Raw genomic sequence first — 17,472 nt, forward strand, 5'->3', positions numbered from 1 at the left:
CCATGTTTCCGGTATGTTGAGCAACATTTAGTTTTAATGTGTTATTCTAATTCCACTTCATTTCAATTTGCTAATGGAAAAGTTGCCTCCTAGGCTCTACATTTACAGTATGTTATGCCCACAAAATCCTTTGCTCTTTTGTCCGATTCCTTTTACACAGAGCAATAAGCATTTGCCAGTGGGGAAAAGAACTGCCCTGCTCTCCCCATCAGCACTGCAATCCCGCTGCCACCTCTACGTCTGGAGCCTTCTCACTTACACATACGTTATTAAAATCACATTCCTGACCTCTCACCCAGCAAGTGGGGCATGGAGTATATTCTGCAGTGATATTAGAGTACCAGGTACTACCCAAATATGATTTATAGGATTGCTAGTGTTTGTAATGAAAAGTTTAGCAGGTGGATCAGGCTTTGTCTTCTTTTTAAAAACATGCAGTTTTATAGATTGATTAGGTATGTTCTTCTCCGGATATCTCTAATATTAAAGCTAAGAGTCATTTTCATTCACTGTTGAAGGGAAACTGAAAATCTCCCTCACAAGCAAATCCACATTCTCTCAACAGTTGTGTTGCAAAATATTTGAGACAGTCCAGATGCCTACAGAACAGTATTAAGTGAAGAGAGAACATCTGCAAACAGAAATTTATCCACAGAATGCTTTCCATTTTCTGATTGATTATTCTCTTTGAACTCTATATTAGCTTATGGTTTGGGGTAAATTGCATTCCTGGTTTTATTTGTGTGAGGTCCCTGCCTAGGAAACCACAGAAAACACTTTCAAGAATATTTTCAAAGGCTGGCAGGACACACAATCATCACCTTAGCACTATTCCTGGCAGAACACTGCACTTGTTTATTCATGTCAGCTCAGTTTATGTATGGCATCCTCCCACAGTGACAAGAATTGAGGTCTGTGGGAGTCAGGTGATGCCAACTTCAACAAAGTCAGCTTAAGATTTTCTCTGCACATGGAAACGACTAGGCAAATAGCTACTGAGGTGCTGACGCCCCTTCTCCTGACTTTTGCGTCTTGGATGGTGTTGTCTTAACCCTGGGTTAACCTAGCTGCTTTCACAGTAATAGACTGCCATGTCTTTAATTATGCATGGCAAGTAAAAATCTTACAGTACAGCTCAGGCAACTGCCAGCCCTTCGTATAACAATGGGCTTGCTAACTTGACCTGCATGTACCATCCAATTTCCCATGAAGCTTTTAGCAAAATAAGCACATTTGTGGCCACCTTCAACACAATACCCTTCCTAGATACAGGTGCAGCAGATACCTCTTTTCAGCTGAGTACCATACATAAGACTTAAATTTTTTCACTTTAAGAACCATGCATGAAAAACTGTTGGGAACCACTGATCTGTCTTCACAGAATTTTCCGGTAGCAGTAAATAATACTCTATGACTCTGTTCCTAATATGTATAGCCATACATTAAGCATGTAGAATTCCAAATTTCTAAGAAAAACTACATTAGTAGCACCAATGACTACCAGAATAAACACAGTAAATGACATAATATTTAATTTAAATTTATTCTTAAGCCTTTTTTAAAATCTTGGATTCTGTAATTAGATTAAAGTCTTAGCTTTAAGAATATTCCCAACTTATAGCTTAGGGGAAGTCACTAAAATTTTCAAAAGTCCACAGTGAGTTTCAGAACTGACTCAAGAGCTTGAGTCAATAGCACTTAGGCTGCACACATGTTTTTTCTCATTTTTATCATCATCTTCGCTGTACAGTAGCAATCAGGGTGTTATGACACTGGTGATTCCCACTCAGGTTTAGGAAGATGTCAGTGATGTCTATAAAAAACAGTGCTCTACTCTTTTCCTGAGACTGAGTGACTCTTCCCATCTACCTGCCACCTGTTCAAACCTTGGCTGAACTATTGATTTACATCAGTGAACCAAGCCATACTCCATTCAGTTATATCAGAAAATACAGTCTCCCCTATGTTATATCCAAGCCCTGATTTCTCTGTAATGGCAAAACTCAAAATTTTGTTCTCTGTTGGTATGACTACATTAATGGCAGCAAAAAGAACAGACAGAATATCAATCCTGAAATATGTGTTTAGAGCTTGCTATGGTTTCTAACAAGAGCCAGCTACTTTTTAAAGTAAATGTTGAAGTAATTGAATCTATGTCAGTACTCAGAATTCAAAGATAATTGAGAAATGCACAGAGGAAGACATAAAATCATATTTGGTATGTGAGGTGAAATATTGCATTTATCCTACAGTAGATATTGCTATGTGAAGACTCCAAGTACCTGAAATGAGTATATTTTTAAAAGGATCAATTTTGTGACATTCTATTACTGTCTTGCAAACACATCATATAAACACAGTAAGAGTTAAAACTGTTTTCCCAATAGCATAGTCTGTAATTAAGACTTAAAAGCTATGTTTAGTGACTGATTTTGAAGGCAGTGGTAGTTCACAAGACTTAATTCTCTATTTTTGACACTGATCTTTCTTATTAATTACGTTAGAGTTAACTCTTCACCTTCCTATACAAATTGCGGCAATATCCAGTACGGTCTTGTAGAAGAATTGAGAATGAATTCTTTATGAACATACAGCTCCCAGTTATCTAGACAACTTAGATTACATGACCACGCCATGGAGCAGAGGTGCACACACCTGGCTTTGTGCAGAGCCTGTTTGGTTCTTGCTAGGGTTATAAATTCAATGTGGGACAGATGTACTGCTTCCAGGGCCTGGAAATCAGGTTCAGGTCAGAAATCAGTTCAACTGTTATTCCACAATCTCTAGCACATGGTATTAAATACTTAAACACAGTGAACTCAGTTCTGTGAGCTGAGCTTAATGCTTGCAGGTATCAGCATAGGTCTTAATGTAGCTGGTGCTAACAAGTCTTGCTAGAGACACCCAGCTCCCATTCGCACATTCCTCACTAAATGTGATCCACTGTCTAACTGTCTCTGATTTGAGAGAATCTACCATAGTTTCAAAATGCCAGTATAAGCCCCAATAAAGACACCCTTAGAGAATTTCAGACATTCAGAGCAAATATAATACTTCCAGAGGACTGGATTCATTTTTCTACTGAATATTAATCTGAGTTTACCATATGGAACAGACCAATTACAGAACCATGCCAGCTGGGGCAGTATACAAAAATAAAGGGGAACGTTCTCCCTGATTAACTTAACCTCTCATTGAAGACACATACCTTCTGGCACTGACCTAAGCTAAAGGGCTCGCTGGCCAAAACACAAACTTTATATGGATGAAGTCTTAATTCCAAAATAAATACTGATTTGTTTTTTGTTTTGTTTACAAAGAGATCGTACATTTTTAGAGCTATTTTTAAAGGTTCCTTCACAAATTGAAAAGTTAACCACAATATCCTCTCCACCCAATAGCCCTCAAAATAAACACCCCACAAACAGCTCGCTGTTCTTTGTAGTTCTGGTGTGGCAGGTGGCAAATCCATTTTTGAGATATTATAGCAATGTCTTTTCCCCACCTACCTGCAGTTTTCTTTAACAGAAGACTAAAAGGCAGAGGCTTATGAAGGTATGCTCTTTTGTCTCAAAATGTTTATTTAAATATGACTTTAAAATACCAATCCCCTATGAAGATGTCTGCCAATATGTGACAGAAAATGCACCTCTCTCCCTCCTCATAACTCCCTCGAGGTGTACAGAGAGAAGCTAGTTATGTTCTGACATTGACCAGTGTTGTCAACAGGTGAGGCCAGGCAGGATCTCACATTCCTACCCTATTCCCAGTGAAAACTCTTGTACAGAAAGATACCTTTCCCTTCAAAAAACCCACAAATACATGACAGGATGCAGTGACAAACATCTCAATGCTGTGTTTTATCAACGTGCTTCAATCTTACACTTCAGAGGATCACTTGTGAAGACAGAAGAAAGGTAACTGTGTATGATGATTTAATTGTTAAGCTTTCTGTCAAGAACATCAGCAAGGATGAAAAAGATGTGATTATCTTTCAAAAAGCATAAATATCTTCTTGGAATTACATAAAAGTTCTCAGGAACATAAATGGATGATTCTAAATATCTACTCTGACACAATGGAATAGCCTGAATCAACAACACTTCATATGTGTTAAATCCATACCAGATTGCTACATCTTACTGTGGAGAACATGCTAGACTGTATTGAATCCAATAAATCTATCATAAAAACATCATTCTAAAACAGTATCTTTAATGTTTTAGCTCCACAGCAACTCCTTACTGATAGACAGGCAGAAAATCATCTTCCACTGTTATTGCAGTTTCACTTACGATATCTGGAAGCAAACTATGTGAATAAACTAAAAGCAGTAAGTAGAAAAATCCCCCCACACCTTTCACCCATGTTTTTAGCAAAAAAGAGTTTGCACGTTTCAGAGGAGGAATCAGATTTGGTTTTGTATTGTGGTGCTATATGATAATCTCATTTGGAAGAACCCAGGGAAGAACAAATATTCTCAATGATTATTTAGTAATATTACAAGTTAGAGAGTAGAGTAACTTTATATATTAAAAAAAACTCCTTTGGCCTTCAGCTAAAATAAAATCAAAACGTTCTGAATAACTATCAAGAGTACCTATCAATGGTATATAACCAAGTCCTTTTGTTTTTAAATATTTTGTTTAAATTACTTGCATTTTATTTGAATAAATATGTTTACCTACCATAACAGTTGAAACTATGGCCATCTACTGAGTCTTTTAACTTGTTAACAAAGTACATTCTTTCAAGAACTTCACCTCTCCTGGGCAGAAAAGTACTGCTTTTTATTATTTAAAAGTAAGAAGCGAAATGTGTTTCCAGCTTTGTAGGTTTGTCACAATACTGCACAGTGATTTAATATATCTATGTAATTTTTGATCACTGTAATGGATCAAAATCTGCAATTTACATTTAAAAATGTTTATTTACCTAATGCCTACTTCCAGTGATATTTTGAAATGTAAATATTTTAAAAAATAAACATGTACGAATCTAGGGTACATACCTGACTACCAAAAAAGAATGAACAAATTTAACAAGTTTATGATTGTAAACTAGCACACTTTCACAGTTATACCAACTAATGCAACTGAACCTTGTCTCAGGTGAATAATCCAAAAGTATCAATATAAAATAAAAGTAGAAATTCAAAATTAAGGTTTCTAGCTTGTAGAATTAAGTCACAACTAAAATTGGTCACTTAACGCATTTTCTTTCTCTCCAATAGGAAACTAGGAAGGCAAGTTTTTAACTGCATTTTTGTTAATGCATACCTTTCTCTTTTTGTTCCAGAGAAGCCTAACATCTCTCCATCTGCTATCTCCTCCCTGTTCAGTCACCTCAAATTATTTACCCATCTGAAATTATCTGTTAATACAATCAAGTTTAACACAGAGCTATCATTTTCAACTTGTACTTAAACTTTAAAATTGCTGCCTTTATTTCAGACCTGGATAAACTTGTGGGCCCTATCTGAATTTCCTTCCATATCTGTGTCAGTTAAGTCTAATAACTAAAGATATTCTCTCTCCCTGCAAGACTTATGTCATTCACAGTCTTTCACTGTCATGTCTACAACGCTACTGCTTTAAAGGAAACTGATTCTGCAATTTCAACTTCTACATAAATCTGAGAATAATTGGAAAAGCCATCTTAGAACATCAAAAGATGTTTACTACGTAACTTGATTTCTGCATGTGGAGAAGGCCATGTGCACCCACAGATTCACTGAAAATAGCTAAAGAAATGCTACATGAGGGTAAAAAGTTCACATAAATGCTCTTACACTCTTGTAATTTGGAATCTTTCTACCAGCGTTACCCACAAATTTTCTGCATACCTATTTCATAGCTCCTTTGGCTTTTTACTGTTTTAGCTGTAACAACACAAATATTTTTTGATGCATGACCGCCATCTTTTGGACTTCCACTAACACTACAATTTTCCAAGCCAAGGGATTGAAATGCTGTCTTCGCACAACATTTCATGCTTGTTCTTCAGGAACGTCCAGAAGCAATAAATTTATGCTGTACTTATTATCCATTTGATGTTCAAATATATACTTGTGTCTTACATAATATGGGAATTTATTAAGCATTTGTTATTGAAACACAGCTTTGAAAATATTTTTCCTTTATTTTGGAATATGCATCATAAAACACGAAAGCCTGTATTTCAGGTGTAAGCACAGGCTTACATGCAAGAGTTCCCATACATGCTGACCGCAGCAGTGAAGCCTCAGCAAGTTGTATACTACTGGAACACTCTTCCTTTCTCTGCTCTCTTTTAGCTACAAGGTCATTGAAAATAAATCCCCCCAGCTCAGGCATTGCAACTTCCAATTTATCTGTGCCTAGGAAAAATAATATTAGTGACTGCATGTTAGTGGAGCATGTCGTACAAGTGTATATTCATCCACAGGAATATGCGTGCACTTATACACACATATTTGTCTTTACGATCAATTCCATGGTCTGGAGAATCAAACATATAATCAAAGATACAATGTGCTCAGAATAAGCAGTACTGAATGACTATGGGATTGTATAACCCACGCAAGAAGAAAGGAAATAACGCTTTTTATGTCTTTTGCTATGAAAAGTCAGTAAGTACAGAATTGCCCATTTCACCTCTGTCTGCAGGATAGCAGCTCTTTGCTCTTTAGCTGTAAGAGACTCTTTCAGAACTTCAATATGTTGCTTGCTGTCAGAGAACTGATTTGTGAGGGTCTCCAGCTTTGTCTGCAAGGCCAGTAACTCAGTGTCTTTGCGTGACAGCTCCTGTTTCACCTGACCAATCTGAAAAAGAAAGACAAGATGGGCAAAGGAAAAAATAATTTACACCATCCTTACAAAAACAACTATAAATTCACATAACTACCAACAAACAGTACGATACTCTAAACTTATCGCACGGAATTGTGAAGCCTTCAGTTATCTTGAATGGAAGGCCAGCAAAAATTTGTGTCATGAGCAAAAGATACAAGGAAAAAGAGGGGGGAGCAATAGCATCGATTTTTCAAGAGAAGTTCTTTTTAACGGAGTCAGTCTGTTCTTAGTCATCCTTCAAAGGACTGACCAAAACCAGTTACTTAGCAGGGATAAGTTTTTAATGAAGATGAAGCAGAACTGTAATGAGAATGTTAGCCTGTAGTATCGGAAGATGATCCACCTACAGGTCTCTCTCAGAAGCATGATGTTTGCTTTGAAACCTCAAACCGGTGAGTTTCCATCCCTCAATCCAGCCTCATGCTTACAGAGTACGTAAAGATACCTTTACTTTTCCCACTATTTACGAAACAAGCATTTCAATCTTCTAAGAATTACCTTTTTAGTTTATGGAAGCTTCTTAAAGCAGATGCAAATATACATCAAAATGACGCGAAAACTGTTTTTGGAATTGCATGAGAGCAATTTTCTAGATTAATTTAGTGAATTAAATCAGTGTGGAAATGCCAATTTATTTTAACAAATGTAGGTAGGATTATCATTTAAAAAGACAAACAGTAAGAAATTTTAAAAGTAAAGCACTGAAATGAGATTAAATCTCATTCTGAGTGCAATCATCACCCAGGACAATTTTGATGTAAATCTGAAGAAAAAGAAATTTTTTTTAATTGAAGAGGACAGGGAAGTCTAAAGGTAGACTTATGTCCAAGTTTATAACCTACTTTCTGGTTTGCCTCCAATACATCTCACAGAATAAAATAGCAATGTTTTACTTTTACATATTATATAGCAGAGGTGGACATATCTCTAAAAACAAAACAGTTTTCCCTTTTTTAACTTGAAGAATTTTGTTTGTGACATTAAAAAAAAAAAATCCCTCAATCCCCAAAGTATGTTGTTCCATGCTTCAAAACAGAAATTACAGGACATCACAAACTAAAAAAATTGTCCAGGTCATCTTCCATTTTTGGGAATGTGTCAAGAACAAAATTATATTGATATAAGCTATAATTTTTTTTATTAGAATAAATGCATGTACTAGTAGAAATAACTGAGAGGAAAAGCTTGGGTAAATGTGGTTTTATCTTGACTATTTCAGTAATGGGCAATTAAAGAAAGAAAACTCTTTACTGAAGAGTATTGAAATAGCATCAAAGGATATCATCAAGGACTCCTGTGTTCCAATATGAAACAGCGTACATGAGGAGATGAGGAAGAAGGGGAGCAGAAGAAGGAGGACACGTATCTCAAAAAACCTCACACAAACTAATTTTTTAAAATGGAATAATGGGAAGGACTATAAAAACAATTTAATTTATAGAACTATTCAATAGTTTATTGTTCACTTAATTCAAACATACTAGGTTGTTTTTTTCATATTTTTATCAAAAGCAAGTGTGTCCACAGAATGATTTCACCACCTACCTAAATTAGATACAGAAGTATTGATGTTAGCAGCACTATTTCTGCTGTCAGCTACTGGCCAATACAACCAGTTGCACAATACTGCTAGGCACAGCAGAATAGTTGGGAAGATATGAACTATACACTGCTAAGTTATGTTTTCGGGAGTATCTAAACAAAAAAGTCTCCTTAAAAATCTCAGATGACACAAACTTTTTAAACTTGTTGGTAGCCTGAACTATAGTAAAACTTTCTCAAACCAGTTTCATCTTTCTTTGAAAAAGATAAATTCTTTTTGGAGTCATCTCAGAAGTGATGTGTACCCTAAATACTTGTGTTTTGGTGAAATGCTCTCATCTAAACACAACCACATTTCTTTACATTAACATTGCCAAGTAGCACCCTAAGATCATTCTCTCTGGAAATCCCCGTTTCAGAGCTCTAAGCCCATACTGCCAACATGCTAAAGCTCTTTAGGAAGAATGCAGTGCGTACCATTCCAAGTTGCATGGGAAGTTAAGGCAGCATTAAGTGCTCACATCTCTCTGCTCGGTGAGACACTATGATCACTCAGCAAATGCACTAATTTCACAGCAAAGGAATAGCCTAAATTCATGCTGTTAAAATTAAACAATCGGTTTTAAAAAGCGTTCAGCATCCAGCTTTTGTTATTTTTTGTGAAACAATGTTAAGAGAGTTCAGCACATGTTCTCAAATTATTTTTGTTCTACTAGGGAAAGCAAATCTCTTTGAAAGTCTGCCCCGAAATGGGTGCTGAATACTTTTGAAAATCTGCTTCAATAGAGAAGAAAAAGTTACTGTTAAAACAGCTCATACCATTAAAAAAACCAGTAACAAATCAAATATAGATGTTCAGTTGAAGAGTGATGTTATGGACACCAAAACCATGTGAACAAAAAGGCAGCTACAAGGCTGAGCAGGCTGTTAGTTCTACTGTTATAATAAAGTCATAAAGAAGGTAAGAGAAGAAAAGCTACCCCGAAAGCCAGAGAGCTAGCAAGCCCCAGTGAATGGCCACTGCACACAAAAGATAAGTCTTACTGCAGAGACCTCGGTCTGGAGACCAGCCACTCTTTTTTTCAGGTCCTCCCCTTGAGCCTCTTTGGCACTTAGCTCTTCCTTCAGTTGCTCTACCTGTCACGACATTGTTATGCTTTTAAATACTTATCATTTGTCAGCTTCTAGTTAGCCTGTTTTAATCCAAGTAACTAAAAGTGACAAAGAACTGAACAGAAGGATCAACATTGGTCACTCATTTTCTCTCCATTCTTCATTAAGTCTTCTCAAAAGTTTAATGTCTCTGTAATTTCATATAGGCTGCCAGACAAGAATTTGATTATGAAACAAAGATGCATAGTTATGGTTATGTTCATATATGTCAAGTATGGGGCACTTCACCCAATAGTTTTGAAACTGGAATTCATGAGGAAATTAGGACAGGAAAAGGGACATTTTTCAGCTTAAGAGAAAAAAAAGGTGATTGTCAAGATACAGCCGCAGATGACTATACAATACAATACAACACTGGAAAAATAAATGTTGTGCAATTACAAAACAAGGTAGGACAGCAAGATACCAAGATTGGAGCTGGTTACAAGTCATGAGTGAATAGTTATCAAAAAGGAGCAAATTTTCTGCAGGAAAATAAATGAGCAGACACAGTAGACAGAAGAGATCCAGAAACTGAGTAGCTGAACAGATCTATAGGCCCACAGAGGGAGAGGAGCAGGGGAAATTGAAGAGTTGCTAACAAGGGAAGAAGGAAAGAAGAAAGAAAGGATGGAAGGAACAGGTGCTAAAATCATCTCTCCATTCCTAATTTGAAGGGCATGTCCTTCAATTCCTAGAAGCAACTCAGTGGGATAAAGCGCGAAAGTATAACAGAATAGATGTGGTTATCTTGAGGTAAATCAGTGAGCTGGCGTGAGGGAAGTGGAAGAAACACATACTTATTATGTTTCTACTTTAGGGCAAGTAACACTTGTCCAAGAAACTTTCTGCAGCATTCTTTTTTCGACAAATAATTTCAAGCAGGACAAATGGAGTAGGTTACAATTGTTCAGGACCTAGTAGAGTAATTTTCAACCTCTGTTCCAGGAATTTGTACATTGCTTGCAGGGAATACGCAAAATCTAACTAAGAAAAGCAGGACTGCTCACAGCATACTTAAATTTACTGTACAAGGTGGCCTGAATCTTCATTAGAAAATGTTAGGGCCTGCTAAAAGACTGAGAAACACTTCTTTGGGAGAAACAAAGAATGAATTGACTTTTGGCTACAGACAATTCAGTAGTCAATGCCCATCTTTATACCTGAGGACCAACATGTCTCACTGCTGTATTTGTACTGTATTCCCAACAGCATAAATTAATGTTGGCACCACCACTGTTGTAGAATCTGCTCTCATTCTGACTCCACTACTGGAAGGAGAGTGTAATGGAAAGCCATAATAGTGACAGTTCATGCTCTTTTCAGCCTTTACATAATAAAAAGACCTACTAGTTATGGTACCACAGTACAAGAAACACTCTTTTTTCCATAGATTACATTTGAAAAGACTCTAGACCAAATAAAACCTAAAACTATAAATGGATTAGCAATGGTCTAAAGATAAACACAAAATCCTTCTGAAATAAAAGACAGGTGTGACAGTAAAAGCAGAATTTGGGCCATTGACCTTACTGAACCACTATTATAATATTTTCAAATTTGAATTTAAAATTCTCTTAAATATTTTTAAGTTATTTTACTGGTTTCATGGCAGAATACAAATAAATTCTGTTTCCCAGCATTTGAATGGGAACCATTCAACCGTTGAACCCAGACCATAACTCCTTATTGAAGCATGAAAATTTCTCTCATCTGTTCACTAAGCTCAGTTTATCTTACAACTGTCATTTGTTTTCTCAATACCTTATTTTTCATGAATTTGGAATGACTACGGTACACCTCCATTTGCTTCATTTCCTCTTCACGTTCCTCTGTGCTCAGAGCTCCATTTGACTTCAACATCTGAATCTCCTCTTCCAAATCCCGGAGGCCACGCTCCATGGAAGAAATTTTTGAATCCTGAAAACAGTTAGAAGAGACAGATAAAGATACAGTTAGATGATTTGTTAACATACCATTGGAGTCAAAAAAAGGAAATACTTTGTTGGCCATGTACCTGCCCTTGAAATTTACTCCTGAAGTTCCTACAGAAATCAGTCTACACCTCTTTACATAGCATCTGGCCGAGTGCTCAAGTACTCATTTTTCAATTTTTTATACCTTTCAAGAAAAACAAGAGTTTAGTACTGAAAGAAAACATGGCTAGGAGCAGGGACACAGTATATGATGGATAAATAAAGGAACATGAAAAAAGGTTGCCTTGTAATTCAAAGCCAGCATAAACCAGAGAAATTTAATTCTAATTGAATGAACAGCAAAATGTGACTGCAAGAATGGCAAAAAAAATGGGTTTGTGCTACCAGTAATTTAAGCGGGGTCACAAATGGAGAACTTAAAAAGCACCATAAGCAAGGAAAAGATGCAACAACCTAGTTTTGAGTGGACAATCTAGTTTTGAGTGGATAAAGCAGTAGAGGATCCTTCAAGTATTCTGGCTCATATATACAAACATATAAAACATTTTGATGGTTAAAAAATATACATCTGGAAAAATAAAAAGTCAATCTAACATTATCCTCACAGTTCTACAGGACGATCAGAGGTTGTCAATCTACTTGGTTTACTGTTTCTTTAGAAGTCTTATGTGTTAGGAACAGCAAGAACAGATTCATATAGCACACAGAGCTTCATGAACATGGATATGTATTTATGAATTGTAATCTCTTAAAGCAGTCTGGTTTTTTTATTTCATTTCTCCAAAATATTTTGTCTTCCTGAAATACAGGTAGGATTTGAAACTATCCTCCATTCTTTCATAGACCAATCCTTCATAATTTCTTTTTTGTCTGACAATCAAAGCACAGCTGAAAAAAAGCATGAAAGATTTTCACATATAGGTTTTCATTCATGAGGTAAGATTTTTCTAAAGGACCATTATGAAGAACTAGTTGGATCTCCTGCTTAATTTTTGATGCTTAAGTTAAAATGGGTAAAGCGGACTTTTGCAACAAAAATTAGAGGTAGTAAGGTGAAGTGATATGTTGTGATTTACAACAGTATTTAGTTTCAGCGCTCACATCATTTCCCAGAAATATCGGTGTTTCTCTGTTGATAGTAAAGACAGCTTATTGTTACCAGATGGTCAATTAGTTTTCATTACTATGGACCACAAAGATGACTAATGAAAGAAAGACGGTAAATGAAAGGCTCCAGAGTAGAAAGATGGGAAATGACTATGGAAAACATTGAGATGGAATGGAAGAGTTGGAAGGGAGAAAAAGAAGGAAAATAAAAGAAAAAGGCACAGATAAAGAAGGAGGGAGAAAGAGAAGATACGAAAATGGAAAAGAATAGTTTGCAAAGACAGTTTCCAATTTTTTAACTGTATTTGTCCAAACCCTGTCTGATGTACTTTATGGACCATACAATATGAAATATGATTGCATAAAGCTGTGTAGACCACACACTCCACTTGTGCCTCCCGAGCTCTTGGCAAGTTGCCATTGTTCCATTAGATACTTGAGTTAACGGTTTAAGAATTCAATCACAAATTCATCTAGAAAAGTTAGGTTTATGATGACATACAGACATCTTTCTAGGTATACAACCCATTCCTTAAGTGGGTTTTGAGTTTGCAAATTGCTAACTTTGTTGACACACAGAATACAAAGCAGTATTTCAAATGTTGATCTATAAAAAGAAAATAACCCACATCATCATAAAAACCTACTAATCCATCATTCCCATCCTTGTAATACAATGGACTCTTGGTTAACTGAAAGAAATCTGTATATGCTGCTGCAGGCAGACAGAAGGCAGGTTTCTATTGTGCCACGAAGCAGCTCTGTCTCTTCACTGATCAATAATAACAAATAAAATAATAATAGATAAAAAAACAGTATAAAATAAATATACTTATTTTAAATTAGAAGACTGACAGAAGTATATGGTACTTGGTAGAGTCACCTTTCATATGAAAACCCATTTTCCAGAGACCAATCTCTATTGCTGCCTATATGCAATCATTTACCTTCATCTCAATAACAGTTTGCAGAGCCTTTGTCTTGGCTGTGTCAGGAGCATTTTCAAATCGACGATGGATCTCCTGTACCAGCAGAAAAGAAAGCAAGAGTTAGTAGCCTAATGGCATTTTGTCCCACTTACCAAATACAAACAAAATACTAGAAGCTTCTCTTTCTAATACATAGCATAATTCAATACTGCTTTCTGATGTTATCAGTTCATACATTTTGTTTTATCATTTCTCATATCAAAAGAAAGGATAGGCAAAAGTTCATTCAACAGAATCACAGCCTCAGTTAAAAAGGCACACATCTTTGACTACCTACTTACTCAAAATAAACTGTTGAAATGACAGCTGAGTCTATTAAAAACCCCTATCATCTGCCTGTTAAACTAATCTAAACTATTACTAGTTTCTCAAGGAAGACACACACATAATTTATTTGACTAGATGCTTACTGAGAACAGTAACAACTGTGGCTTCTGTTTCAAGAAGCTATAGGGTGCAGCTGTGTTGATAACTCTCTTTTTCCAACTTTTTTACCCTAGAGTAGCAACATTTAATCACGCATGATGAAAATCTTTCTCCACTGAGCCTCGAATGTAGCTGAAAGTACATGACTGGATAGCACATTGCTCTAGAAGCTCGAGTACGCAGACAAGAGGACACAAAAGTCTATATGATATTTCTGTTGACGTGAATTCACAGAACTAGCATGCTTCAGACTGCTCGCTAAGGAATAAAATGATAGAAAACGGAAACAACTTGTTCTACCGTATAAAGTAGTTAGGGGTTTCAAAGCAACAAGTGGGAATACAGGAGAAACAATATAGTATCTATTCCACTTTTTCATTATTTGTCTTAAAATAGTATTGTCCTTACACTACACACTAATGTTAAATGTAGGAATGTGAATACTGTTAGAATGTTAATATTATATGACATAAAAATACTTTGGTGCCCATAGAGTATGAACTGTGATATCAGTTAACCTAACAACAAATTGTATAGGTCCACACACAGTTTAGCCACCCACTCCCCTCAAACACCTAGAAGACAAATCCAAAAAGCCATCCACAAACTGGTATTTTCAATAGACATGGTGAAGAGAGAACATTTTGTATGGTAGTCATACATGCACCTTGCTCCATATGATTAATTATTTGAATGAGAAAGGTAGAGTTGTACAGTGCTTTTCAAAATACTGAAAACACTACTTATCTTGTAAGATTGTTAAATGTTCTTACATATCTGTGAAGTGAGCAAGATAGAAATGCATAGTGATATAAGGGCCACAAGAAGAATTTTGCATAAGGTTGGCACGAGACCATTTGCGTAAGTTGATGCCTGTGAATGGTTATAAGAAGAAAATCCAGTAGAAGGTCTGTCTGTGTTTAAATACTGTACTTGTGTATTTCCCGAGAAGCTATTTTTACAAGTTTGTTTGCAGAGTAGGGTGGTATTTTCTGAAAAAAAAACACCTCCGGAAAAAATAAACCAGAAAACCCTGCTAAATGTATTTGTTTCTCCCATAGTCAACAGATAACTTGAAAGCCTCTGGTCATGTATCACTGACACCATATAGACCGGAGTGGAGCAATACCATTATTGTTGTTCTTCTTACCTGTACCTGCATTCACATAATGGATTTACTAAAATCTAAACAGTCTAGCTAGACTTTTCTTTTGGCCCAAGATGTCCTCTATCTGCCTGTAATGTACATGCCCAAAGAAAGGGCAGCGTGCATTCCGCTCTGCTATTCTCAACTGATGTCTGAAGCACAGCATAATCAGTAATTTCTCATCACCAGCCTTCCACGCTGTTGGTCTCTAGCACCCTTCCAATTTTCATCTGCCTACAGGATTAGGAGCATGCTTCTTTTTGTCTACAGTTAAACAGATATGGCTTCTACCTATTCAACAGGTTTAAATCAATGAGGCAAGCCACTTTATCTTGAATATGCTGATGTTCAGTCTAAGGAGGGGAACACATCACACCAAGATGCTCATTCCAGGGGGTTGATCATAGGGCCATCTGAAGACTGCAGGCATTCTCCCTGGGATCATCTCCTTAGCAGAGCTGTAAGCTTTTTCGAAGCAGACAGCAGTCAGGCCAACAACTGAACTTTTTTCTACTGTTTCCTACGCCCACACACAGAAGAAAGAGGAAGCTGTCAGAACACAGATATCATCAGTACAAGCTGGACCAACATCCTCATGTCACTTTTATTACCTACTCCATCCTCAGCATTTTTCTTGGGACACATCAATGAAACTACTTTTCCAGTCTGTCTCCACTACTTACCACGCCAGTTGCCACCTCTTCAGAGGCAATATTTTAGAGATTCATTTGGTTATGCTGCTATACATAATGTTAGAAAAGAAGCTCATCATGAGGTTGAATTTGCTTTAAAAATGTCATTTCAACTAAGCATAGGACAATCTGCCACATACTCTGCCCATAAGAAACTCAGAGCTTATCTTACTACCCTCAATCAGGGATCAGAGACAAAAATCATAGTGTTACATATTGCCTTAATAAAAGTAAGCTATGATGAGTTTCTAACACTCAAGACCAGCCTGAGCATTTAGCAATATGACGGGGAGCAGATCCAACACCCTCCACATGTTTCTCAGTGCTCTTACCAGTACCTGTCATGAAAAACATGACTCTTCTTCAGTGTCCTTGGTCTTCCTCCATAGGGTATGATCTCAGCAGCCGCCTTAAGGTAGCTGTAGTACATATTTCCCTGTTTCCATCTCAGCAGGCTTTAATGTGTTGATTCAAGAATTGCACCATAATTCCAAGATATTGTGGCTGTCAGTCCTTCTCATGAGCTCTGGATAGAGCGAGTTTCTGTCTTGCCACCAGCACAATATTGTTACAGACACCTTTTCAAGATCTTAGCATGTATGACACTGTAGCTAGACTGGAGCCTTCAGAAAATTTCAAAGGATGCTTTTGTACAACTCAAGTGATAGGAGTGGCTTCCTCCTGAAAAATGTCCATATCTGAAGTTTGAAAAGTGGACACTGGGCACTCCATTCATGCTTTCACCAAGCAGCATATTGCTGGAGAGGCATCCAGATACTTTACTGCTCTGGAATAGCAGGCCTGTATCTATTTGGCTGAAGTGAACAGCACTGCTTGTACAAGTGCACAAAAATCTGACTAAGAAAGAAACATGACTCCTCTACTCTGCTCTGGTGAGACCCCACCTGGAGTACTGCGTCCAGCTCTGGAGCCCACAGCATAAGAAAGACATGGACCTGTTGGAGCGGGTCCAGAGGAGAACCATGAAAATGCTCAGGGGGATGGAACACCTGTGAAGAAAGGCTGAGAGAGTTGGGGTTGTTCAGCCCAGAGAAGAGAAGCCTCCGGGGAGACCTTATTGCAGCCTATCAGTACTTAAAGGGGGCTTATAAAAAAGACGGTGACAAACTTTTTAGCAGAGCCTGTTGCAACAGGACAAGGGGGAATGGCTTTAAACCAAAGGGGGGTAGATATAGACTAGATAGAAGGAAGACATTTTTTTACGCTGAGGGTGGTGAAACACTGGCACAGGTTGCCCAGAGAGGTGGTGGATGCCCCATTGTCCTGGTTTCAGCAGGGATAGAGTTAATTTCCTTCCTAGTAGCTGGTACAGTGCTGTGCTTTGGATTTAGGGTGAAAACAATGTTGATAACACATTGATGTTTTCAGTTGTTGCTAGGTAGTGTTTATACTAGTCAAGGACTTTCCAACTTCCCATGCTCTACCAACTGAGAAGGCTGGAGGAACACAAGAAGCTGGGAGGGGGCACAGCCAGGACAGCTGACCCAAACTGGCCAATGGGATATCCCATACCATGTGACATTCCATACCATGTGACATCATGCTCAGTATATAAAAGCTGGGGGAAGAAGAAGGAAGGGGGGAATGTTTGGAGTGGTGCTGTTTGTCTCCCCAAGTCACCGTTAC

At 37.2% G+C, this 17,472-nt stretch overlaps 1 protein-coding gene across 2 annotated transcripts in view; it reads right to left on the reverse strand.

Moving 5' to 3' along the window:
• Positions 1-17,472, reverse strand: part of ERC1 (ELKS/RAB6-interacting/CAST family member 1) — a 310,978-nt gene that overhangs the window by 219,393 nt on the left and 74,113 nt on the right. For both annotated transcript variants that reach the window (XM_009332891.1, XM_009332890.1), the window contains exons 3-6: positions 13,519-13,593; positions 11,292-11,447; positions 9,429-9,512; positions 6,636-6,803 (exon numbers count right to left, since the gene is read on the reverse strand). In XM_009332891.1, the coding sequence (XP_009331166.1) occupies positions 6,636-6,803; positions 9,429-9,512; positions 11,292-11,447; positions 13,519-13,593 (483 nt within the window). The remainder of the gene's footprint in view (positions 1-6,635; positions 6,804-9,428; positions 9,513-11,291; positions 11,448-13,518; positions 13,594-17,472) is intronic.

This window comes from Pygoscelis adeliae, unplaced genomic scaffold (genome assembly GCF_000699105.1).
Source record: "Pygoscelis adeliae isolate BGI_AS28 unplaced genomic scaffold, ASM69910v1 Scaffold38, whole genome shotgun sequence".
NCBI classification, from domain to species: domain Eukaryota; kingdom Metazoa; phylum Chordata; class Aves; order Sphenisciformes; family Spheniscidae; genus Pygoscelis; species Pygoscelis adeliae.